Below are 25,912 nucleotides of genomic sequence, written 5' to 3'. Positions count from 1 at the left end.
ATAGAGTCAAGGAACAGTGGAAGAATTGCTGAAGGTGTGATTGATGGAGTAGGAATTTGTTGTTGGAAAGGATTTATATAGGAAATTGGAAAGTTGAGCTGAGATTCCCACTTGACCAAAATTGCTGACAAAGTGATATTTGGAGTAGTTGAATAAATGTGACATATTTTTGCACCTGCACTGGAACTGGGTGCTGAGGGTTTAATGCACATGCACTGAGCATGGAGCAGTTACTGCATATGTGAAGAGGGTATGTCTGCTGATTAAAGTAGAACTTTAAAGGCTAAGTAGGTGTTACACCTATGGTGTACCAAATTACTATATACCACTTGCCCACTTACCCTGATTTCCACCTCCCCCACAGGAGGACTGCGGAGGAATGAAATTTAATGCACTTTGTTACAGCACTGTACATTATTGTGCTTTGATATTACAGCAGGTTTTTAGCAGTTTTTATTATAGTATCTAGTAGTATTGCATATGTCCAGCACTTTTATTATATATTTAAAGTTGCACATGTTTGCATATATTTTGCATTTGATTGCACATGATTGATTGAACACTTTATTAGTGTTTTATTGCAGTGTTTGTACACATTTAGCACTTTATTGCACGTGATTGCATGAGTTTTGTATTTGATTGCACACAATTAATTGAAAATAGGGTTAGCACTTTCATAATGCAGCACTAGGTTTAAACTACAGGTGAAACTCGAAAAATTAGAATATCATGCAAAAGTTCATTTATTTCAGTAATGCAACTTAAAAGGTGAAACTAATATGAGACAGACTCATTACATGCAAAGCAAGATAGTTCAAGCCATGATTTGTCATAATTGTGATGATTATGGCTTACAGCTCATGAAAACCCTAATCCACAATCTCAGAACATTAGAATATTGTGAAAGGTGCAATATTCTAGGCTCAAAGTGTCCCACTCTAATCAGCTAATTAAGCCATAACACCTGCAAAGGGTTCTTGAGCCTTTAAATGGTCTCTGTCTGGTTCAGTAGGAATCACAATCATGGGAAAGACTGCTGACCTGACAGTTGTGCAGAAAACCATCATTGACACCCTCCATAAGGAGGGAAAACCTCAAAAGGTAATTGCAAAAGAGGTTGGATGTTCCCAAAGTGCTGTATCAAAGCACATTAATAGAAAGTTATGTGGAAGGGAAAAATGTGGAAGAAAAAGGTGCACAAGCAGCAGGGATGACCGCAGCCTGGAGAGGATTGTCAGGAAAAGGCCATTCAAAAGTGTTGGGGACTTTCACAAGGAGTGGACTGAGGCTGGAGTCAGTGCCTCAAGAGCCACCACACACAGACGGATCCTGGACATGGGCTTCAAATGTCGTATTCCTCTTGTCAAGCCACTCCTGAACAACAAACAACGTCAGAAGCGTCTTACCTGGGCTAAAGAAAAACAGACCTGGTGTGTTGCTCAGTGGTCCAAAATCCTCTTTTCTGATGAGAGCAACTTTTGCATTTCATTTGGAAACCAAGGACCCAGAGTATGGAGGAAGAATAGCGAGGCACACAATGCAAGATGCTTGAAGTCCAGTGTGAAGTTTCCACAGTCTGTGTTGATTTGGGCAGCCATGTCATGTAAGTCCAGGGTCAACGCAGCCGTCTGCCAGGAGATTTTGGAGCACTTCATGCTTCCTTCCGCAGACCAGCTTTATGGGGATGCTGACTTCATTTTCCAGCAGGACTTGGCACCTGCCCAAACTGCCAAAAGCACCAAAAGCTGGTTCAGTGACCGTGGGATTACTGTGCTTGATTGGCCAGCAAACTCGCCTGACCTGAACCCCATAGAGAATCTATGGGGCATTGCCAAGAGAGAGATGAGAGACATGAGACCAAACAATGCAGAAGAGCTGAAGGCCGCTATTGAAGCATCCCGGTCTTCCATAACACCTCAGCAGTGCCATAGGCTGATAGCTTCCATGCCACACCGCAATGAGGAAGCAATTGTTGCAAAAGGGGCCCAAACCAAGTACTGAGTACATATGCATGCTTATACTTTTCAGAGTTCCGATATTGTTCTATGTACAATCCTTGTTTTATTGATTGCATGTAATCTATTTTTCTGAGATTGTGGATTTGGTGTTTTCATGAGCTGTAAGCCATAATCATCACAATTATGACAAATGACGGCTTGAACTTTCTTGCTTTGCATGTAATGAGTCTGTCTCGTATATTAGTTTTCACTTTTTAAGTTTCATTACTGAAATAAATGAACTTTTGCACGATATTCAAATTTTTTGAGTTTTACCTGTCTATTATATTGGTACTATACAGGAAGTGCTTAGCAGCTATAGTATATCAATTGGGATACCACGCATAAGTACAGAGTCTGTTGATCTAAATAGAAGACACTGCCTCACACATGTTCTTCATATTTCCTTATAAGTTTAAAGTTAGGTGAGATTTTATATTGCATGCACATTTTGAATATTTACCTGTGTTCTTGTAATTAAAGTTAATTTAAAAAAGTTATTCAGCAAAGTACATTTTTTTTCTTTAGAATACAATGTCAAGACATTCAGATAATTGCACTGGTCCTGATGGTACTGAAGGTGAAAATGGAGGAGATGGAGAGGCAATGCATAAGAAAGGGAAACGTGGCCGAAAAAGGAAAATGCGTTCCAAGAAGGAAGGTTCAACGGATAGTGGTAAGAATCAGTCAAGCCAGTTTACATTTTTAAACAATTTCCACGGTTTAACCACCTGCTGACCATTCACCGTAAATAACTGCAAGTGGTACGCAGGTGTAGGCACGATTTTGTACTTGCACATTGGTTGATTCTTGTGCCCCCTGCAAACCTGTGCTGTTATTAGACACATTACGAGTTTGCCAGCTCATTTCAGCCAATGATTTTGTGTCCAATCACACACAGAGTTCTGTGTTTACAAAAACGGCGTGTTTTTTTTTTTTTTTTTGTGAACAGGGAACAGCGATCTGGCTGTTTCAGGAAGTAAAAACAGCAACATAGTAAAGTAAAAGCAACACACATTGCACATTGTTGGGCTCACAACCCATTAATTGCCCCTACATGTTAACCCTGTCCCAGCCAGGGTCATTAATACAGTGACAGTGTACAGTATTAGCACTGATCACGTATGTCAGTGTCAATTAGTGCATCTCCCAGCTAGCACCAGATTGCCACACTATCACAGTCCCACTAAGTTGCTGATCACTACCATTACTAGTAGAGTGTCCTATCTGTGTAAATTCCAGTATATTTACCATAGTTTGTATACACTATAACTTTTGCACACTTACTGGATTTTTTTTCTCACCAAAGACATGTAGCTGTATACATTTTAGCTTCAATTTATGAAATTTAGATTTAAAAAACATTTTTGGATATGTTTTATAACCGGAATTAGAAAATATTGTTTTGTTTTTTGTTTTTAATTTTCACTTTTTACTCGCTTTATATAAAAAATAGAAAACAAGTGGTAATCAAATACCACCAAAAGAAAGCTTTACTTGTGTGAAAAATAAAAGAGAATTTCATTTGTCTACTATGTTGCATGACAGCACAATTACCAGTTAAAGTAGCACAGTGCTGAATTGCTAAAATTGGTCTGGTCATGAAGGGGGTAAAACCATCCGGAGGTCAAGTGGTTAAGATAGTCAAAGTAATAATGTACAGTTTATTCACTGTAACCAAGCAAACTGTAGATTTTAATCTGGTAAGCAGCTCATGTCTAATAATTTGGTTGGTATGTAGTTGCCAATGTTATAGGACTGCTATGTCAAAAAATACTGTTTTCTTATAACTTCTTGTGATTAGTCTGTGAAATATTTGCATTAGTTGACCATTTGGATCGCATTATGCTTATCAGATGTATTGCGGAAACTATATATGCCATCATAACCTTTTATACGGTGCCTCATGACACGACCGATAAATTGAAACTTTAGTCACAGAAGCACCACCCAAGTGGGCACCAACAACTTGCCCTCTTTGAAGCACAGTAAAGTCTGACACAACTCCATATTACTAGGAGCACACGCAGTGAATGACGAAAGTGAGGCTTCCCATCTGTTAGCTAGGTGTCTCATCAGTTGATGGAAAAGAATGTTACATCGCTTTCGCTTTCAATCCGAAACATATCATCACTTTCACACCTGCAAATCATGTAATTTTTGTCCAACCCCTGTACATGCCCTGCACCACAACGTACATGCCTTGGTTGTTGTGCACTGCATTGTTAAAAAGGATCATATATGATTTTGCCTGTGTTGGAATGCGTTAGAATGCTTTGCATTATTGGATTAGTATGTTATAAATTTTATGATTTGCCAAGGGGACAGAAAGGGGAGGGCAAACTGAGTGAGTCCTTCAGTCATATGTTGCTAATAATCCATGCAGAGTTGAAAGTTCACAGCTGTGGGGAGTCTTGAGCATCACTGAGAGGTAGATTATCAGAGTATCCAGAGGTCAGCATGAGATACACATCGTTAGAGGTACAATATCACACTTTCCATTTCTTTTGAAAAAAAGGAGTACTGATATCTCAACTGGCTACGTCCCAAAGATACAAGGTATAGTTCAGCACTGGGGTCTTGCACTGGCTAACTTCCTTCTGGGACATGCAATTACCCCCTTGATACACATTTATTTTGTGAATACCTCAAAGGGGAACCCCTCAGGTAGCAATGGAGGGAACATAGAGCTGAGAAAAAGGGGCATCCGTGTTAGACGGCATTGAGAAAAAACCGTGAACCAGTCAAGGCAATAGCTGTTCCCCTGCACCTAAGGTTATACATGGACACATCTCCATTCCTCTGATTCTAGCTCCCTCTCAGGTCCAATGAACTCTTCTGTCTCTCCATTGCCTGAATCTATTCAAGAGTAGAACACTGAAATTCCTAACTTCATTGAAGATTTTGTGTTAAGGACAGGTGGATTCGGAAGATCCTGCAGTGGACATTTCACCACATGCAGGTTATGACACACAAGTTAAGGTCTCACATTATCTGTGTTTTACTGTGAACTCCTTTTATTGATGCAATGTACACTTTCCTTTGCCTAGCATACTGGAATCTCCACAGCCTAAACAAGCACAAAACGCCTGGCACAGTGTAAAAAGACTCTTCCTTGCAAAAGATAATTAAAGAGCTTCTAAAGGCTTATTTTTTTTTTTTTTTTTAATAACGGAACGGGTGCAATGGTTTTCCACAGAGCCCGAATCCTCCTCTTCTTGTGTCCCCCGTCAGCGCTCCTGGCCCCTCCCTACTGTCGGGTGCCGCCCACAGCAAGCAGCTTGGTATGGGGCATCCGTTGCTCCATGTATCCAGTCACACATGGAGCCGTGACTTGGCTCTAACCCCTCCCTCTTCTCATTGGCTCACTGGCTGTTATCGAAAGCAGTGGGAGCCAATGGCATCTGCTTTGGTTTTATCCAATGAAGAGAGGGAGTCTTGGGATAGCAGAGACTTCAGTGCACATCGCTGGATTAAGAGGGGGATTAGGTGAGTATGGGGGGGGGATGCTGTACAGAGAAGGTTTTTTTTTTACCTTCATGCACAGAATGCATGAATTTAAAAAATACCTTGAGCCTTTAACTACTTTCTGCCCAAGCCAATTCGGACACTTCTTTCCTCCATGTAAAAATCTATTTTATTTTTTATTTTTTGGATTGCTAGAATATTGAGTAGAACTTCTAAACAATATATATATTGTTTAGGCCAATGTGGTGCCAATTTTTAAAAAGGGGTCAAAATCTTTACCAAGTAATTATAGACCTGTTTAAATTCTAGATACTGGAGAGTTTAATAAAAGACCACATAGATGAGTTCTTGCTGGAAAAATTAATATGTATATGGATAGAAAACTGGCTAAAAGATTGTATTCAGAGAGCAGTGCTGAATGATTCATACTCTGAATGGTTTAGGGTTGTCCGTGGTGTACCCCAAGGTTCAGTTTTGGGACCCTTACTTTTTTTATATATTTATAAACAATATAGGGTCTGGGATTAAAAATCCCATTTCGGTCTTTGCAGATGACACCAAGCTGTGCAGTGGAATAACATCCTTACAGGATGTCTTCAATTTACATGCCGACCTCAGTGCATTATTTAATTGGGCAACTATGTGGCAAATGAGGTTTAATGTTGATAAATGTAAGGTGATGCACTTGGAGGCTAAGAATATGCATGCATCATACATACTAGGGGGAGTACAACTGGGGGAATCAATAGTGGAGAAAGATCTGGGAGTTCTGGTAGATCACAAGCTTAATAATGGCATTAAATGCCAAGCTACGGTTTCTAAAGTGAGCAAAATCCTCTCTTGTATTAAGAGGTTATAGACTCCAGAGAGAGATATATTACCCCTGTACAAATCATTAGTAAGACCTCATCTGGAATATGCAGTTCAGTTTTGGGATCCAATTCACAAAAAGAACATTGGGGAACTTGAGAAAGTACAGAGAAGGGCAACTAAACTGATACGAGGCATGGAGGACATCAGCTATGAGGAAAGATTAGAGAGCTGAATTTATTCTCTCTTGAGAAGAGGAGATTACGGGGGGGATATGATCAACATGTATAAATACATCAGTGGTTCATATAGTGAACTCAGTGTAGAGCTGTTCACCCTCAAGTCAACACAGAGGACAAGGGGGCACTCTTTATGTCTGGAAGAAAATACATTTAATCTCCAAACATATAAAGGTTTCTTCACAGTGAGAGCTGTGAAAATGTGGAATAGACTCCCTCAAGTGTTGGTTCTGGCCAGCTCAGTGGTTTGCTTTAAAAAAGGCCTGGATTCTTTCTGCGATACACAGAACATAACTGGATACTAACATTTATAGGTAAAGTTGATCCAGTGAATATCCGATTGCCTCTTGGGGAATCAGGAAGGAATTTTTTCCCCTACAGGAGCAAATTGGTTCATGCTTTGCTGGATTTTTTTTGTCTTCCTCTGGATCAACTGTGGGTATAGGATTGTAATTTTTTTTTTTTTTTTTGGTTGAACTGGATGGACTTTTGTCTTTTTTTTTTCAGCCAGACTGTGTGTGTGTGTGTGTGTGTGTGTATGTAATATAAAAAACATTAAGTGCATTATCCGCTAATAAAATATATATCTGAAATATAGAAAATGTCATATACTACAGGAAAAAAAACAAATACTTCATGTTAACACAAAACTAATTCTTTCTATAGCTAATGTGCTTACTATAAAAGTAAGGATGTAGTCTAGTCAGGATAATGTGAAATTAAAGGGAAAATACCTGTAACAGTATGAAAATGTTATGAAATATAATGCATAATAGGTTCTTTATTCACATTTGTGAAAAATATGGAATATATTTGAGAACTATGGCCTTATATGTTTGAAATTAAATAAGTGTGAGATATATAGAACAAGGTATTCTGCAAGAAGTTAAAATGGGGGGGATAGCCTAATGTCAATGTGAGCAGGCATGTATGCCTGCTCACCCACCTGGGCTCCTCCACCCTGATATCCACAAGTGTGTCCCATTCGATGTTGCCGGATCTCCTAAGTAGTGCCTGGCAGTGATTGTGGAGAGTGGCAGAGGAGGACGCTGAAGTTTTGGAACAAAGGAGTGGTACTTGGGTTTGGCGCATGCTTGGGATGGGGGAACAGTTGTCGGCTTTGCTCGGTCCCAGGTGGCTCTCTGTGGCATTCCATTCACTGGTGGACTCTGAGTGATCCACAGGGCAGGGAAAGTGGCTGGCGGTTCTGTTCGTCTTTTGCTGGCTCTCTTCATGAGGCTTGGATGCTCTGAGCTTTGGTAGGATCCAGTCGGGTTCCCGGCGGTCTCCTTCGGCTCCCCTCAGCTCCCCTTGGTTCTAACTGATATACATCGGCTATCTGCAGCTGCCTAACTGCACTTTCAATTAATACAACTGCACCACACCTTGCACCCCAACTGATCTTTCTACTCTAGATGTCTCACTGGTGGAGGAGCCATCCTTAAGAGAGAGATTGATGGTGGTAAATAGGTGTAAATCTGCCTTGGTCTGAAAAGAATGACCAGTTAAAGATTATTAAAGAGGAAATTTAATTTTTTAGACATGAGGAACAAATAGTGCGAGAACGTACAGAGTTGGAAGGCCGAGTTGGTGAAGTAGAGGATGACATAACGCAATCCCAGCAGCCATATCTGCAGACAAGGAGAGGATCAGTAAGGAGCTCCCAGGAGATACCCATTATCCATCAAATCCTAAATCGTGATTTATGGGACTGTCACAATTTTAAATTTGTTTGAGTTTATCACATTTAAGTTATAATTTCTAATAAGGAATAATTTATTTTTATTATTTTACAAATTAATTGAAATATTTATCACATTATTGATAGTAATTATGGAATAAGGCACAATTGATTATATATTTAGTCAATTATTTACTTCACTGGGAATTCTTTGGAGATATGTAATTAATTTAAATTTTGAAGCGCAACCTTTCTGTTTATTTGTTATTTGTTTTGTGTTCCTTGTTGCCCCTTGGGGGGGGGGGGTTGCTTTTTGTGGGTGGTTGGTATGTTTCGCTTAGTTGCTTCGGTTTCTTTGGCTTGCTCACTCCTCATTGAGGCATTTCTTTGGTTCGTGCCTGTGGTCAGGAATAGAAGAGCTGTGTCCATCAAAGAACGTAAGAGAACTGGATTTTTTATCTCTGTAAAATCCCTTTCTCAGAGTTCATTGAGTGACAGAGCACCCACCCCTCTTGTGTTTTTTTTTTTCTGTCTTCTTGCACTGAGTTGTGACTAAGGCTTGCTTATAGCAGAGAGGGGGTTTATACCAGCTAGGACTGACCATAGGTGGTGCTGTGGTTTTTTTCTTCTGCTTAGTGTCTTACTCCTGTGGTGGTCCTACAAACCCCATGGTCAAGAATAGAACTGTGCCCATCATTTAAGGGATTTTATGGTAAGTAACAAAAAAAATCCCATTCTTTCCATTAGGTAGTATTTTCCAGATTCACATTCTTATGAATAAACATTCTACCTGAAGATAAAATAGCTTGGTAACATTTGATTTTTCTGAAATTTGGACGAAATGAATGTACATGCTGTTTCACAGGATGAATAGAACTTCAAAGTTTTTATAAATCCACCCTCAAGGGTCCAGATCCTATTGTATCATAAGACTGCAATACTTGTATTTAATCCATACCACAGACTGCAAATAAATAGTTCCAAGCAGTTCTCTTTCAGGCAACACAAGACTTGTGTGAAACAATGTGAAGTCTTATGTGCATTAGCCAGGTTACTGTATTCATCTTCCTAACCTTTTAAAGTTGGAGGCAACACTTGAATGTGTCATTCTTAAAACGCACATTAATGGTATATGGTTTAGTACTCACAATTATGTTAAAGTGGTTTTAAAGTCTAAAGGTCTTTTAAACAGAGAATGCATTAGTGTATAAAAATGTTCCACTTCCTGTCCTACCTCCCCCATCCCTAAACACTTACCTAGCTCCTGTCACCACTCTGGTGTTGACTCGGCTACAGCACCCCTCCCTTCACTTCCTGGGTTCACAGGAGTTGCTGAGGGTAGTGGGAGCCATAGGCTGTCTGTCAGTCAAACTACTGTGAAAAGGGAGTGGTGGTGTGGCTTACCAGCATTGTGGATCTCCATAGAGAGAGAACATGTGTGCCTCCTTGGCACGTGGCTTGCTAAGGAGGCAACTGGAGAAGGAAGGTGCAGACAGTGGTGGCAGGGGACTACCACAAAAGAAAGTAAATGACTTTATTTGTGCAATATCATTGCACAGAGTAGGTACAGCAAGTATAACTTTTTTTTTTCTTTTAAACAACAAAAAAAAATGTTCAATTAATATTATTATTGTGACGTCCACCCTATCCCCCCTCCCACTGAAATAAAATTATTTTTTTTCTATTCTTAAGATGACAATGGTGAACCAGATCTTGAGGATGAGGATGAAGAAGATGAGGAAGAGGATGAGCTGCCAGTTGAGATAGAAGGTGAACATGAGCATAATGTCGAACAGTCTCTTACTCCAATGCCTCCACCTGCAAAAAAACGTAGAGGAAGACCACCTGGAAAAGCTAACCAGCACAAACATAGTAAGTTTGTTCTGGTGTTAACTAAATGTCTGTCCTAATTCACAAACAGACACACAGAGACACACTTCCTTTTCCTTTATTGAGTGATGTTACTTCAGAGGCATGCTTTTTGAACCTCTGCACTAAGGCTTGGCAGTGTTTAAGTAGGTGTTTGGCAGCTCCGTAAACATTTGCACATGCACCATAGAAAATAAAGGCATGGTGAATACATCTTGGATTCTTTGTGGCTGTAGCTCTGTGGGATGTCAGACGTGTGAGAGGTGCCAGAACTTTTATTATTATATAGGATTTGTATTGCGCCAACAGTTTGCGCAGCCCTTTACAAAATTAAACTTCAAGCTGTATGAAACACTACCAGTCCCCTTTGTAGCCTGCCGCAGTGTCCAGAGGGTCAAAGCCAACATCTGAGGTTTGTGTTACATAATTCAGTGAGGGTGCGGTGAGGTACTTTTTTGGAATAAATATTTGATAATGCATTAATTCTATTGCCCATTGTTATGATTTAGGTTAAAGTGTATCTAAAGCCATTTTTTTTTCTCTATTTTGTGTAAAGTAGGAAATACTTAAACCCCTATTGGTGTTCTTTTGCCATCTGTGTCCCATTAGGACATTTTCCTTCCTGTCATTTAGACACAGAAGGAAGTGACTGGAAATCTCTCCAAAGTGAGGGATTTTTTTTCACCAGCACAGGCGTACCCATTGGAAGATTTCACTTCTGTTTCATTTCTTGTGGCAACTCCAGATTTTTGAATGCCCATTTTTCCACTTTTTCTTAGTGACAACGGCCATCTGGGTAAATAGTGTGTATCACTCCAGCAAGGGCACAGAAAGTAATGAAAATCTGACAGATTTTCCGTCTTGCCTTACTCAATCTGAAGCTTAAAAAATGGATTTTAATTGCGTATTATTCAACACTGGATGGCATGTTGAAAACAATGCGTTATGCTGCTGCCTTAACCACTTGCCGACCGCAGATAGCCGAATTACGGCTTCACTGCAGCCGGCCAGTTCTCGGATGGCGTCATATGACTTTACCCACCTGTGCCCATCAGTGCCATCCACCTGTGCCCATCAGTGCCGCTCAGTAGTTCCGCAAGTCAGTGCCCATCATTGTTGCATATCAGTGTCAGCTCATCAGTGCCGCCTGTCAGTGCCATTCGTCAGTTCCTGTCAGTGCTGCCTATCAGTGAAGGAGAAAAATTACCTGTTTGCAAAATTTTATAATAGAAACAAAGAATTTTTTTTTCCCAAAATTTTTACTATTTTTTTGTTTATAGCGCAAAAAATAAAACACCCAGTGGCGAGTACATACCACCAAAAGAAATCTCTATTTGTGTGAAAAAAATGATAAAAAACTTCATATGGTTACAGTGTTGCATGACCGTGCAATTGTCACTCAAAGTGCGACAGCGCTAAAAGCTGAAAATTGGCCTGGGCAGGAAGAGGGTATAAGTGCCTGGTAGGTAAGTGGTTAAAGGCCATGTTCAAAGAATTCAGGCAGAATTTTACTTTTCATTATCACTTTTCTGATGTCTTTTTTTTTTTTTTTTTTTTTTTTTAATGGTTGAACTGGATCGACTTTTGTCTTTTTTCAGCCAGACTATATAACTATGGTTAGGTTTTTATTTTTGCAGTTGTCATAATTTTGTGGAAAGTGAAGAAAAACAATTCACAATTTTTTTTTTTTTTTAAACAAACTGTCACCAATGCACTACAGCGTCATCATGTAACTGGTGTGGCAGTGGTCAGGGACACTGACTGACAACAGTTTGTAAAAAAATAAATCTTACATTTTTTATTACATTTCTTTTATTTATTTTTTTTCCTGTGACCAGAGCAATACAATCTTACCATTGTAACATTGTACTACTCTGAGCAAATGATCAGGCTTTTTTTTTTTAACACATTATGATTGCATATATCAATGAATTTAATTGGTAATAGCCATTTGCGCTCCAGAGGATTTACTGCCATTCCTGCCTAGGCCATTTTTTACATTATGGCTCTGCATTACTTTAACAATTGCATGGTCATTCAACACTGCACCCGAATTAAATTTATGTCCTTTTTTCCCCACGAATAGAGCTTTCTTTTGGTGGTATTTGGTCGCCTGTGCGGTTTTTTTTTTTTTTTTGTTTTTGTTTTTTTTTTGCACTTTAAAAAAATAAAAAGCTCAACAATTTTGAGGAAAACAATATTTTTTACTTTTTGCTATTAAACATGTCCAGTAAAATAAAATTAAAAATTAAATTTCATCATTAATTTAGGCCAAAATGTATTCTGCTACATGTCTTTGCTAAAAAAAAATAAAATCCCAAAACATGTAAATTAATTGGTTTACATGAAAGTTATAGTATTTACAAGCGGTGGTATATATACTGAATTTTTTTTCTTTAACTAGTAATGGCGGCAATCAGCTACTTATAGTGGGACTGCGGCGGGCATTCTGACATGGGGGGGGTCCCTGGTGACACCAATAAAAAGCACTGACACTGTACTAATGGCACTGGGCAGGAGGGGTTAACGTGTGGTGATCAAAGGATTAATTGGAAGCACACTGCTTTGCATGGCTCTGCTATGCAAAACCATGCATTGCAGTGTGCAAGAGCTGACGGGAGAGAACGATATTGTTTACAGTTCTCTCCCTCCGTCGGTAATGCTCCTTGATCACCAACCGGGACCCGGTGATTGATAACCGAGGCCACAACTGGCATACAGTTGCAAGAAAAAGTATGTGAACCCCTTGGGATTACGTGGAGTTTTGCATGAATTGGGCATAAAATGTTCTCTGAACGTCATCTAAGTCACAACAATAGAAGAACACAGTCTGCTAAACATAATACTACACAAACATTAGATGTTGCCATGGTTTAATTGCACATAACATGTAAACATTCACAGTGCAGGGAGGAAAAAGTATGTGAACCTTTGGACTTAATAACTGGTTGACCCTCCTTTGGCAGCAATAACCTCAACCAAACGTTTCCTGTAGTTGCAGATCAGACCTGCACAAGGATCTGGAGTAATTTTGGACCACTCCTCTTCACAAAACTGTTTCAGTGTAGCAATATTCTTGGGATGTCTGGTGTGAATCGCTCTCTTAAGGTCATGCCACAGCATTTCAATCGGGTTGAGGTCAGGACTCTGACTGGGCCACTCCAGAAGGCGTATTCTGTGCTGTTGCAGCCATTGTTTTGTTGAATTACTTGTATGCTTTGGGTCATTGTCCTGTTGCATCGCCCATCCTCTGCGGAGCTTCAGTTGGCAGACAGATGGTCGTACGTTTTCCTGCAAAATGTCTTGATAAACTCTGGAATTCATTTTCCCATCAATGACAACAATCCGTCCAGGCCCTGAGGCAGCAAAGCAGCCCCAAACCTTGATGCTCCCTCCGCCATGTTTTACAGTGGGGATGAGGTTTTGATGTTGGCGTGCTGTGCCTTTTTTTCTCCACACATAGTGTTGTGTGTTCTTCCCAAACAACTCAATCTTGGTTTCATCTGTCCACAGTATATTTTGCCAGTAGTGCTATGGAACCTCCAGGTGCTCTTTTGCAAACTTCAAACGTGCTGCAATATTCTTTTTGGACAGCAATGGCTTCCTCCGTGGTGTCCTCCCATGTACTCCATTCTTGTTTAATGTTTTCCTTATTGTAGATGTGTCAACAAAAATGTTAGCATGTGCCAGAGATTACTGTAGGTCTTTAGCTGACACTCTGGCATTCTTCTTTACCTCATGCAGCATTCTGCGCTGTGCTCTTGCAGTCATTTTTACAGGACGACCACGCCTAGGGAGAGTAGCAACAGTGCTAAACTTTCTCCATTTGTAGACAGTCTGTCTTACCATGGACACATGAACATCAAGGCTTTTGGAGATACTTTTGTAACACCTTTTCCAGCTTCATGCAAGTCAACAATTCTTTATCGTAGGTCTTCTGAGAGCTCTTTTCTGCGAGGCATGGTTCACATCAGACAGTGCTTCTTGAAACCAGTAAACCCAAAACAGGTGTGTGTTTTTTAAGGGCAGGACAGCTGTCAGCAACACATTCAATATCATCACACTGATAGGAGTCAAGGTTGGCTCACTCCTGGCTCCAATTAGCTCTGGGAGAAGTCATTAAGCTAGGGCCTCACATACTTTTTCCTCCCTGCACTGTGAATGTTTACATGTTATGTGCAATTAAACCATGGAAACATCTGTTTGTGTAGTATTATGTTCAGCAGACTGTGTTCTTCTATTGTTGTGACTTAGATGACGTTCAGAGCACATTTTATGCCCAATTCATGCAAAACTCCACGTAATCCCAAGGGGTTCACATACTTTTTCTTGCAACTGTGTGTATATATGTGTATATATATATATATATATATATATATATATATATGTGTGTGTGTGATTTTGCACACCGTGCCGCCCTGTAGCCGTATTACGGCTATAGGGCAGACAGGAAGTGGATAAGCAAGCATTTTTACTGAATTATTATTATACAGTATTTATATAGCGCCAACGGTTTACTCAGCGCTGTACATTACAATGGGAGACAGTACAGTAACAATACAATTCGATACACGAGGCGTTTGAGGGCCTTGCTCCTTGGAGCTTACAATCTAGGAGGGAGGGGAAAGTGGTACAGGAGAAAATGGCTGTGGGGGATGGAGTGGTAGGAAGAGTGGAGATCGGCAATTAGCTGAGGGCGGGGTAGGCTTCCCTGTAGAGATGGGTCTTCAGGGTGCGTCTAAAGGAGAGGAGGGTAGGTGATAGTCTGATGGATTGGGGTGGGGAGTTGCAGAGGATGGGGGAAGCCCTGGAGAAGTCCTGGAGACGGGCAACGGAGGAGGAGACCAGGGAACTAGAGAGTAGGAGGTCTTGTGAGGAGCGGAGAGTACGATTAGGGTGGTATTTGGATATCAGGTCGGTGATGTAGTTTGGGGCAGTGTTATGAACAGCATTCATTGTACGTCAATGTTAGCATTTTGAATTTTATCCGTTGGGCAATCGGAAGCCAGTGGAGGGATTGGCAGACGGGGGTGGCGGATACGGAGCTGTTAGTAAGGTGGATGAGTCTGGCCGCAGTATTCAGGATAGACTGAAGCGGGGATAGCCTGTGGTGAGGTAAGCCGGTGAGGAGGGAGTTACAGTAGTCGAGTCGTGAGATAATGGAGTGAATAAGTTGCTTAGTAGTTTCCGGGGTTCGGAACAGACGTATTCTGGAGATGTTGCGGAGTGGAGTCTACATAAGTTTGTCAGCGATTGGACCTGGGATTGGAAGGACAGGTTGGAGTCTAGGATGACACCTAGTACTCTGGCTTGCGGGGTGGGACTGATGGTGGCATTGCTGGATGTGATGGAGAAGTCAGGAGGGGGGGGGGGGGACGAGGGCTGAGGGGAAAACTAGAAGCTCAGTTTTGGAAAGGTTTATTTTGAGGAAGTGGAGTGACATCCAATCCGATAAGTCGTTCAGTAGGCTAGTGATTCGGGTGGAGACTGCAGGGATGAGGCGAAGGATAGAGAGATTTGCTTGTCATTGGCATAGAGATGGTAGTTGAAGCCGTGAGAGTCAGTTGGCCAAGGGAGGAGGTGTAGATGGAGAGGAGAAAGGGCCCGAGGACAGAACCATGAGGGACCCCAACAGAGAGGGGGAGTGAGGGGGAGGTGGTAGCGTTATAGGTAACACTGAAGGAGTGCTGTGATAGATAGTAAGAGAGCCAGGAGAGAGTGGGGTCTCTGAGGTCGAGAGAATGTAGTTTTTTGAGGAGGGGGTGGTCAACCGTGTCAAAAGCCGCAGAGAGGTCGAGGAGTAGGAGCACTGAATAGTGGCCATTAGCTTTGGCGGTTAGCAGGTCATTGGTGAGTTTGAGTAGGGCAGTTTCGGTGGAGTGTAGGGGACGGAAGCCAGACTGTTGGGGAGCAGAGGGACAGGTATTAGGTTGAATTAAGCTGATTCATTCAGTAGTTTTGTTGTGGTCAGCTGTGATTGACCCAGTCTGTACATGTGACCAATCACAGCTCGTTGCACAGTTGTAAGCAGTAAATGGCATGAAAGGAAGCAATTACATGACACTGACAGCAGGTTGCTGGTGTAGTAATCTGTCATCAGCAGTGTCCTATGCACAAAGCCGGTGACAGATCGTGCTGGAGTGCAGCCTGATCTCCCAGGATAATAGGGTTTTCACTCAACTCCTTCCAGCTCTGCGTATTGTACAATGACAGTTAAGGAGATTGGACCCTGGCAAACAAACTGTAAGGGCAGCCCGTTTATAATTTATACTGCGCCCAGCATGGCTCAGTTTTTTTTTTTTTTTTCCTAGTTTCTTTAGGAGAGTGGACATCTTTTCTTGGCTCTTGAGAGATGCCATCCAATTTCATATCTTGCTTTTGTTCTTTTCTCAAGATATTTTCTTCTAGCAAGTCATTTTAGCTGCTGCTACTGAGCCACTGAGGCGCTCCATTTTGGCAACTTTCAGTTCAGTTACTCTGCAGCTTTGTCCTGAGGGAACCATTCTGCTAAGAAGATGATTTAGGGCCAGATTTAATGTTGCCCCTTAGACAATGGATTCTGTGTTACACTCACAGAGGCTTGTGGTACAATTCATTAAGTTAACCGCAAGGTTTTCTACAGGTCCAGGGCTGGTCCAGCGAGTTGTTATAGAAAGTAATGGTCAGGGCAGGACAGGGGAAGGATACTGTCGTACAGTTGGCCAGCTGCAGAGTGGAAAGGGGCAGGGTTCAAGTTGCGGAGGTTTCGGCTGGTGATAGTTTGACATTTGGAGGGGTAGGTGTGTGAGGACGAGGAGATGGAGAAGGTAATAAGGTTGTGGTCAGAGAGAGGAAAGGAGGTGTTTGTGAGGTTGTGGGGAGTGCAGAGATGGGAGAAAACAAGGTCCATGGTGTTCCCGTCGGAGTGAGTGGTAGACTGTATGCACTGTGCGGGTGCAAAAGAAGAGGTTAAGTGGAGGAGTTGGGATGTAGCCGGGTTATTAATGTTGATAGGGATGTTGATGTCTCCAAGGATGATGGTGGGTAGCTACGAGCAGAGAAAGAAGGGTAGCCAGGTGGAGACGTCGTCGAAAGCGGGACACGGGTCCAGGAGGCTAATAGATTGCAGCAATCCTCAGAGGGATTGGAGAAAATAGTCGGATGCAGTGGGCCTCAAAGGAGGAGAAGGATAGAGAGGGGGGGTTAGGGAGGACTTGGAAGGTGCTCAGCGGTGACAGGAGCACACCAATCCCACCACCTTTTCGACCGCTGGGTCTGGGTGAGTGGGTCTAGGTGAGACCTACATATGAGAGTGCCGCAGGGGAGGTAGAGTCAGTGGCTTGGATCCATGTTTCAGTGATCGCTAGGAGGTTGAGGGGAGCGGGAGACAGAGGTCGTGGATGGCGGTGAGTTTGTTGCAAACCGATCGGGCATTCAGAAGTGCACACGAAAACGGGGGGGGTTTGGGGAGCAGAGGGACAGGTATTAGGTTGAATTAAGCTGATTCATTCAGTAGTTTTGTTGTGGTCAGCTGTGATTGACCCAGTCTGTACATGTGACCAATCACAGCTCGTTGCACAGTTGTAAGCAATAAATGGCATGAAAGGAAGCAATTACATGACACGGACAGCAGGTTGCTGGTGTAGTAATCTGTCATCAGCAGTGTCCTATGCACAAAGCCGGTGACAGATCGTGCTGGAGTGCAGCCTGATCTCCCAGGATAATAGGGTTTTCACTCAACTCCTTCCAGCTCTGCGTATTGTACAATGACAGTTAAGGAGATTGGACCCTGGCAAACAAACTGTAAGGGCAGCCCGTTTATAATTTATACTGCGCCCAGCATGGCTCAGTTTTTTTTTTTTTTCCTAGTTTCTTTAGGAGAGTGGACATCTTTTCTTGGCTCTTGAGAGATGCCATCCAATTTCATATCTTGCTTTTGTTCTTTTCTCAAGATATTTTCTTCTAGCAAGTCATTTTAGCTGCTGCTACTGAGCCACTGAGGCGCTCATTTTGGCAACTTTCAGTTCAGTTACTCTGCAGCTTTGTCCTGAGGGAACCATTCTGCTAAGAAGATGATTTAGGGCCAGATTTATTGTTGCCCCTTAGACAATGGATTCTGTGTTACACTCACAGAGGCTTGTGGTACAATTCATTAAGTTAACCGCAAGGTTTTCTACAGGTCCAGGGCTGGTGCTGAAATCGGGGAAATTCTTACTCCAAGATTTATTAACAACAAATAACACCTTTTAACCAGAGAGATTGTTGTGCCTTTGCAGCCCGACATGAAGACAATGCTCCTTGTTTCACCTAACAGAACCAGTTCCCCCATCCACAAAAGTTATGTGAATAGAGGAATCCTCCCCACTTTATTATTAGATTCTCTGTATTTGCCAACAATTCTGTTCGCGAGAAGTCGGTCATTAAATTGACTAATCAGAGAACATGCATAGATGCATCAAAATTCATATGGTCCCTGGTGAACAGATAAATTTTGTCCATCTATAGTGCATCCAGAAAGTATCCACAGTGCTTAACTTGTGCCACATTTTGTTATGTTACAGCTTTATTCCAAAATGAATTAAATTCATTTTTTTCCTCAACATTCTACAAACAATACCCCATAATGACAACGTGAAAGAAGTTCATTTTGAAATCTTTGCAATTTATTAAAAATAAAAAAACGAAAAAAAAAAAACACATGTACATAAGTATTCACACCCTTTGCTCAATACTTTGTTGAAGCACCTTTAGCAGCAATTACAGCCTCAAGTCGTTTTGAGTAGGATACTACAAGCTTGGCACACCTATTTTTGGGCAGTTTCTCACATTCTTTGCAGTATCTCTTGAGCTCCATCAGGTTGGATGGGGAATGTCAGTACGTCATATGACGCCCTCCCAGAACTGAACATTTCAGCCTAGTCATGTCTGTCTTCCAAGGCTGCCCTTTGAGGTCAGGAATTAGGGTTATAGGGTGACTGCTTAACTACTTGCCTACCAAGCACTTTTACCCCCTTTTGTGCCCAGGCCCAGGCAGGGCTCGTTCTGGGAGGATGTCATATGACGCCCTCCCAGAACTGAACAACCGTGCTGTATCTGTCATTCGGCTATAGTGCGGTAAGGTTGTGGTTAAGGACCGCCCGCTTTCTTTGTATTGTGGGCATGCATCCCCTGTGCTGGCTCACTTACATGTATGTGATCTAGCGTTTCCAGGTGTAGTTCGCATGCCCCCTTCCCGATCTGTGCTGTGATTTGGTACAGCACAATGATTTATGGCCGGTACCTGCTGATCAGCTTAGCGAATCGCAGTAAAGAGCTGTGTTTACTAGCAACACAGGTCTCTGTACACAGATTATTAGTTATCTGTTAATTAGTTATCTATTAGGTTATTAGTTATTACTATTAGTAAAATCAGCACATATTACACACACTACACCTGTTAACCTCTTGATTGATCCTTGATAACACATAACCAGCCAGTATCATTAGTACTGTGACAGTGTACAGTATTAGCACTGATCACTGTATTAGTGTCACTTTTGGTGTCAGTGTCCCAGCCAGCGTCCGCTAGTGTCAGATTGCCAGACACTATCACAGTCCCACTATAAGTCACTGATCACCACCGTTACCAGTATAGCGTAATAGCTGCGTAAATTCCAATATATATATATATATATATATATATATATATATATACAGTCATGGCCGAAATTGTTGGCACCCTTGATATTTTTCCTGAAAATCAAGTATTTCACACAAAAAAGGTATTGCATTAACACATGTTTTGCTATACACATGTTTATTCCCTTTGTATGTATTGGAACAAATATAAAACAGAGGCAGAAAAGCAAATATGACATAATGTCACACAAAACCCCAAAAATGGGCTGGACAAAAGTATTGGCACCCTTAACTTAATATTTGGTTGCACACCCTTTGGAAAACATAACTGAAATCAGTCGCTTCCTATAACCATCAATAAGCTTCTGACACCTCTCACCCGGAATTTTGGACCACTCTTCCTTTGCAAACAGCTCCAGGTCTCTCTTATTGGAAGGACACCTTTTCCCAACAGCAATTTTAAGATCTCTCCACAGGTGTTCAATGGGATTTAGATCTGGGCTCATTGCTGGCCACTTCAGAACTCTCCAGCGCTTCTTTGCCATCCATTTCTGAGTGCTTTTTGACGTATGTTTGGGGTCATTGTCCTGCTGGAAGACCCAGGATCTTGGACGCAAACCCAGCTTTCTGACACTGGGCCCTACAGTGCGACCCAAAATCCTTTGGTAATCCTCAGATTTCATGATGCCTTGCACACAGTCAAGGCACCCAGTGCCAGAGGCAGCAAAACAACCCCAAAACATCATTGAACCTCCACCATATTTTACCGTAGGTACTGTGTTTTGTTCTTTGTAGGCCTCATTCCGTTTTCGGTAAACAGTAGAATGATGTGCTTTACCGAAAAGCTCTATCTTGGTCTCATCTGTCCACAAGACGTTTTCCCAGAAGGCTTTTGGCTTACTCAAGTACATTTTGGCAAACTGTAGTCTTGCTTTTTTATGTCTCTGTGTCAGCAGTGGGGTCCTCCTGGGTCTCCTGCCATAGCGTTTCATTTCATTTAAATGTCGACGGATAGTTCGCGCTGACACTGATGCTCCCTGAGCCTGCAGGACAGCTTGAATGTCTTTGGAACATGTTTGGGGCTGCTTATCCACCATCCGGACTATTCTGCGTTGCAATCTTTCATCAATTTTCCTCATCCGTCCACGACCAGGGAGATTAGCTACAGTGCCATGGGTTGCAAACTTCTTGATAATGTTGCGCACTGTGGACAAAGGCAAATCTAGTTCTCTGGAGATGGACTTGTAACCTTGAGATTGTTGATATTTTGCCACAATTTTGGTTCTCAGGTCCTCAGACAGTTCTCGTCTCCTCTTTCTGTTGTCCATGCTTAGTGTGGCACAGACAGACACACAATGCAAAGGTTAAGTGAACGTCTCTCCTTTTTATCTGCTTTCAGGTGTGATTTCTATATTGCCCACACCTGTTACTTGCCCCAGGTGAGTTTACAGGAGCATCACATGCTTGTAACATTCTTATTTATCCGCAGTTGTGAAAGGGTGCCAATACTTTTGTCCAGCCCATTTTTGGAGGTTTGTGTGACATTATGTCGAATTTGCTTTCTTTCCTCCCTTTTTTTGTTTTGTCCCAATACACACAAAGGGAATAAACATGTGTATAGCAAAACATGTGTTAATGCAATACGTTTCGTGAGAAATACATGATTTCCTGGAGAAATATCAAGGGTGCCAACAATTTCGGCCATGACTGTATATATATATATATATATATATATATATATATATATATATAATAGTTTGTAGACTCAATACACTTATTGGGATTTTGTTTTTTACCAAAGACAGGTAGCAGAATGCACTTTGGCCTACATTTTTGAAGATATTTTAAATATTCTTTTTTTTATTGAATGTCTTATGACCGAAAGTAGAAAATTTTTAGGTTTTTTTTATTTTTATTATTAAACAATAAAAAACCCAGTGGTGTTCAAATACCACCGAAAGGAAGCTCTATTTGTGTGGAAAGATATACATTTTATTAGGGTACAGTATTGCATGACCAAACAATTGCCAGTTAAAGTAGCACAGTGCTGAATAGCAAGAATTGCTCTGGTCATGAAGGGGGTAAAACCTACTGGAGCTTAAGTGGTTATATAGGTATAGATTAGAGATATAGCTCTTTTTTTACCTTTGCGAGGTTGGTTGGTTTTTTTGTCCTCACCACTTGGAAAGGTGATATTCTGAGGTGTTGGCCCTGAACTGAAAAGAGGTGTCCATTCTTGTGTTATACAAAGACAAGGTTGTTTTGAGGCAGTTTTCCTTCTCAAGGTGGCTTCTTCCTTCCACGTTAACAAGGACCAAAACAGCCTGAAGAGCTTTCCCTCCATTGTTTGGATATGGCAGACACTGTTATCTCTCAGCTACATCTTTTCATCAGTCCAACTTTCTTTCCTGAAGGTCCCTCGTGGGATTAGTCAGTTTTTTCTTTGACTACTGTTAGGTGGATTCAGTAGCTCACCATCAAAGCTTACGAGCCCAAGAGCAAGATTGCTCCTTTGGCTGTCAAGGCTCATGCCACTTGATCTGTTACTGCTTCTTGGGCCTTTCAGCATCAGGCTTCAGTTTCTCAGATTTGAAAGTTTCACTTGGTTTTTGGTTCACATGTTTATTAGGTTTTGCCTGGTGGGCATTCAGGTCCCTGGCGATGCTCGTTTGTGGCCTCCTATGTCTTATCCACTCCTATTTGCTAACCTCAAACCAGTCATACTGGGAGTAATGAGCTGTTCTTACAGCTATTGTTTTCCAATCTCCTTAAGGCAGCTTCTGAACGAATTGTTTCCATTATACCATCCTGTGCCCTGTAATGCACTCCCACAAAATGTTTGCTTTAGATGCACTTTAAGTCATGTTGTTACTATTATAATCTTACCTTTATCATTTTTATATAGTAATAATGAGTTTACATTTCAGCTGCAACTGTAATTGAAGTGGAGGATCAATCAACAGGGGACATTGAAAACATCATAGTTCAAGTAAAGAAGGAGTCCGACATGGAGGCAGTTGGTGTGATAGCAGGTCCACCACCTCCTGCCACAGTGGAAGCTCCAAATGGCGACCTTACTCCAGAGATGATTTTGAGCATGATGGATCGGTGATAATGGATAGTTTCACAGTTTTTCTGATTTTAACTGATCAGGGCTGTGTTTAATGTCTCATTTCTATTTTATGGGGATTTTTTTTATTTTTTGGTTGCTTCATCTTAATTTTAAAAATCTGTTTTACCATGCCTATAGAGTGGTGGCTGGGGCACACTCATTGAGTGACCAAAAACGGAAATCATGGACACATTGTGGGTTTTTTGTAGCTTAGTGATGTTTCAAGGGACTCCTCTTTAATTCGCTGTTGTCTGTCACAGCTCAACAGTGACAAGTAAAGTCCCCTCCACCGTTCAAAGGCTGCACATTTTAGCCAATCTTTTCTATTTTAAATGGTAATAGGCATATGTAATACGAAAGTATGAGCTTTGGAGAAGAAAGGACAATTAAGTTATATGTTGCCTACTATGTTTAAATTGTAAAATTGTCATTGTATTAGAAAATGTGGATTTCTACTAAATACCTGCCCCTTTCAAGATTCACTGGGCCCTACAAAAAATGCTAGGAAAAGGACTGTGTGCATATTATATTCATAAATGTATACACACACATCTATACCTTTTTCAGACACTCTGTTTAAAACTTTATTTTGTCTTGTTGTGAAAGATCTGACTATGTAAATAACTTTTAAAAAAAAGAAAAGAAAAAAAAAAAGTAAAAATGTTTTTCTATCAAACAGCATAATTATGGAAAGAAATAGCGAGGAAGGTTATTTTAATTCAGTTTGGGGAATTTAACTATTATGGGTGAATGCATAAGTTAGGAAAACTTTGTTTTTATCACCACATTTTGGAATCCTTAGCTTTCTTTCGTACTTATGTATCAGTTGCAAAGCGTTCAAGTTCAACTTGGCCATAGGTACAATGATGTAATCAAATTTTTTTTACCTATATTTCTTTTTTTTTTTTTTTTTTTATGCACATGATTTGTGCTGCCAATGACAATGTATATATTCTATCATAATGGCTGCTTTTTTTCCTGTAATTAAAGGTTACCCGCTCTGACTAAGACAGTGAACCACCTGCTAATGCTGACCAGTAGTGATCTTCCCAGATCAGCATGAGTCTCTGATTATTAGCTGTTTGTTATAGACAAAAAAGCAGCCCTGATATTTGAAGCAGATTTTTGAGCCAAATCTGTATTGTGCTACAAAAAGGTTAAGCACTGTAGCATCCTAATGGCAGTTTCTTTTCTCAGGTACAAACAGCTGATTGAAAGTGATTCCTCATTCATCAACACTGACAGGCATGTAAGGTGGGGGGCGGGGGGGGGAGCACTTTGCTGTTTGCTGTGGGAAACAACTTTTTTTTTTCCCCCAATGATATACTGCCTACCAAGAACTGTCAGCTTAGATCTTTGGATAGTATAAAGCCTTTTGTACTTGCTGTCTTGTGTGATATTTTGATTATATTAAGAGGCCAACATTTATCGGCAAAAAGTAGTATTTCTGAAATGCGAATGTACCACTGTATAGCTAATAAATTAATGTAGGTTTACTTTGTGTTGTGACTTCTTTATAATTGTGTTTACTTTATGTTCATCACTAACACTTTTTTGTTACCTTGTATTGTTTTTTCACATGGTAATTTTGTCTTGTTTTTTTTTTTAATTTTGTGTAAGAGTAGGGAAGGATACCTGTTAATTCATGGTCCCTTCCTGTCCCAGTGACCGTGTGTGACAAGATTAGGAATTGGGGGGGAAAGTGTACAATTTGGACAGACCGTAGAATATGCAAATTTTATTCTCTTTCAAACATTCTAGATGACCCTGTTTTCCTTGTGATCTGGTTCTCATGTCTTACCCTGGTGTCATAGGCAGTTGGTGACAGTAATTCTTATAGTTAAAGTAGCAACCTTGTCTTTACCACAGTACCTTCTACAGGAAAAGGTTAATGTATTTTATGAACATCAGGGCTTTTTTTTGGAATGGGGAATTTTAAAAAATCCTAATACTTGTGTAAAGGTGTTTTATCTTAACCATACAGAAGCGGTGTTTATAGACCATGGGTCATTTGCTGCTACCTTCAAATGATTGGAAACTGGGTAACACTTTTTTGCTAGGGCCACCTTGGCTCATACCCATTATAGTCCTGCCCGCTCCATAAGTCTCCGGATTTTTGCTGTTGTCCTTAGATGATGGACCTTTGACGGTTTTTCATATGATTATTTTATTAACATCTGACTGCTTATTGCCTTGAGCAGTTTCTGGGTCAGTTACCCTTGTGTACCTCAGGGGACTGTATCTGGACCCCACTGTGGGAACAGCCAGCAAAGTTTGCTTCACTTACTGGATCCTACGTTGGACGCTCAGCTTGGCTCAAATTACAAATGTGAATTTAGCTGCTGGGTGTGCTATACAGGTGCAGGGCCATGATCCATTTTCTGGTTCCAAGACACTGAAGACCTTTTTCTGGATGTGCCCTCAAGGACCATTGTAGTCTGGACCTTATTAGGCCCAGCACTGCTGTGTATAAAAGAGACAGGGTTTCCCTATACAGTGGAGCAAAAAAGTATTTAGTCAGCCACCAATTGTGCAAGTTCTCCCACTTAAAAAGATGAGAGAGGCCTGTAATTGGCATCATAGGTAGACCTCAACTATGAGAGACAAAATGAGAAAAAAAATCCAGACAATCACATTGGCTGATTTGGAAAGAATTTATTTGCAAATTATGGTGGAAAATAAGTATTTGGTCACCTACAAACAAGCAAGATTTCTGGCTCTCACAGACCTGTACCTTCTTCTTTAAGAGGCTCCTCTGTCCTGCACTCATTACCTGTATCAATGGCACCTGTTTGAATTTGTTATCAGTATAAAAGACACCTGTCCACAACCTCAAACAGTCACACTCCAAACTCCAAAGACCAAAGAGCTGTCGAAGGACACCAGAAACAAAATTGTAAACCTGCACCAGGCTGGGAAGACTGAATCTGCAATAGGCAAGCAGCTTGGTGTGAACAAATCAACTGTGGGAGCAATAATTAGAAAATGAAAGACATACAAGACCACTGATAATCTCCCTCGATCTGGGGCTCCACGCAAGATCTCACCACGTGGGGTCAAAATGATCACAAGAACAGTGAGCAAAAATCCCAGGACCACACGGGAGGACTTAGTGAATGACCTGCAGAGAGCTGGGACC

The 25,912-nt window shown here is 41.1% G+C and overlaps 1 protein-coding gene across 2 annotated transcripts in view; it reads left to right on the top strand.

Annotated features, from left to right (window-relative positions):
* The window catches only part of CTCF (CCCTC-binding factor), a 166,672-nt gene extending 142,403 nt beyond the window's left edge, over positions 1-24,269 (top strand). For both annotated transcript variants that reach the window (XM_089689957.1, XM_089689956.1), the window contains 3 exons: positions 2,526-2,673; positions 9,888-10,067; positions 22,589-24,269. In XM_089689957.1, coding sequence (XP_089546083.1) covers positions 2,526-2,673; positions 9,888-10,067; positions 22,589-22,773 — 513 coding nt within the window. In that variant the 3' untranslated portion in view covers positions 22,774-24,269. The remainder of the gene's footprint in view (positions 1-2,525; positions 2,674-9,887; positions 10,068-22,588) is intronic.
* The last annotated feature ends 1,643 nt before the right edge of the window (positions 24,270-25,912 follow it).

The sequence above is a fragment of the Staurois parvus genome, unplaced genomic scaffold (genome assembly GCF_062004578.1).
Source record: "Staurois parvus isolate SC_StPar_1 unplaced genomic scaffold, SC_StPar_1.0 ptg000505l, whole genome shotgun sequence".
Classification (NCBI taxonomy): Eukaryota; Metazoa; Chordata; class Amphibia; order Anura; family Ranidae; genus Staurois; species Staurois parvus.
The sequence above is the reverse complement of the archived record's forward strand: the minus strand, read 5'-3'. Positions and strand labels throughout refer to the sequence as shown.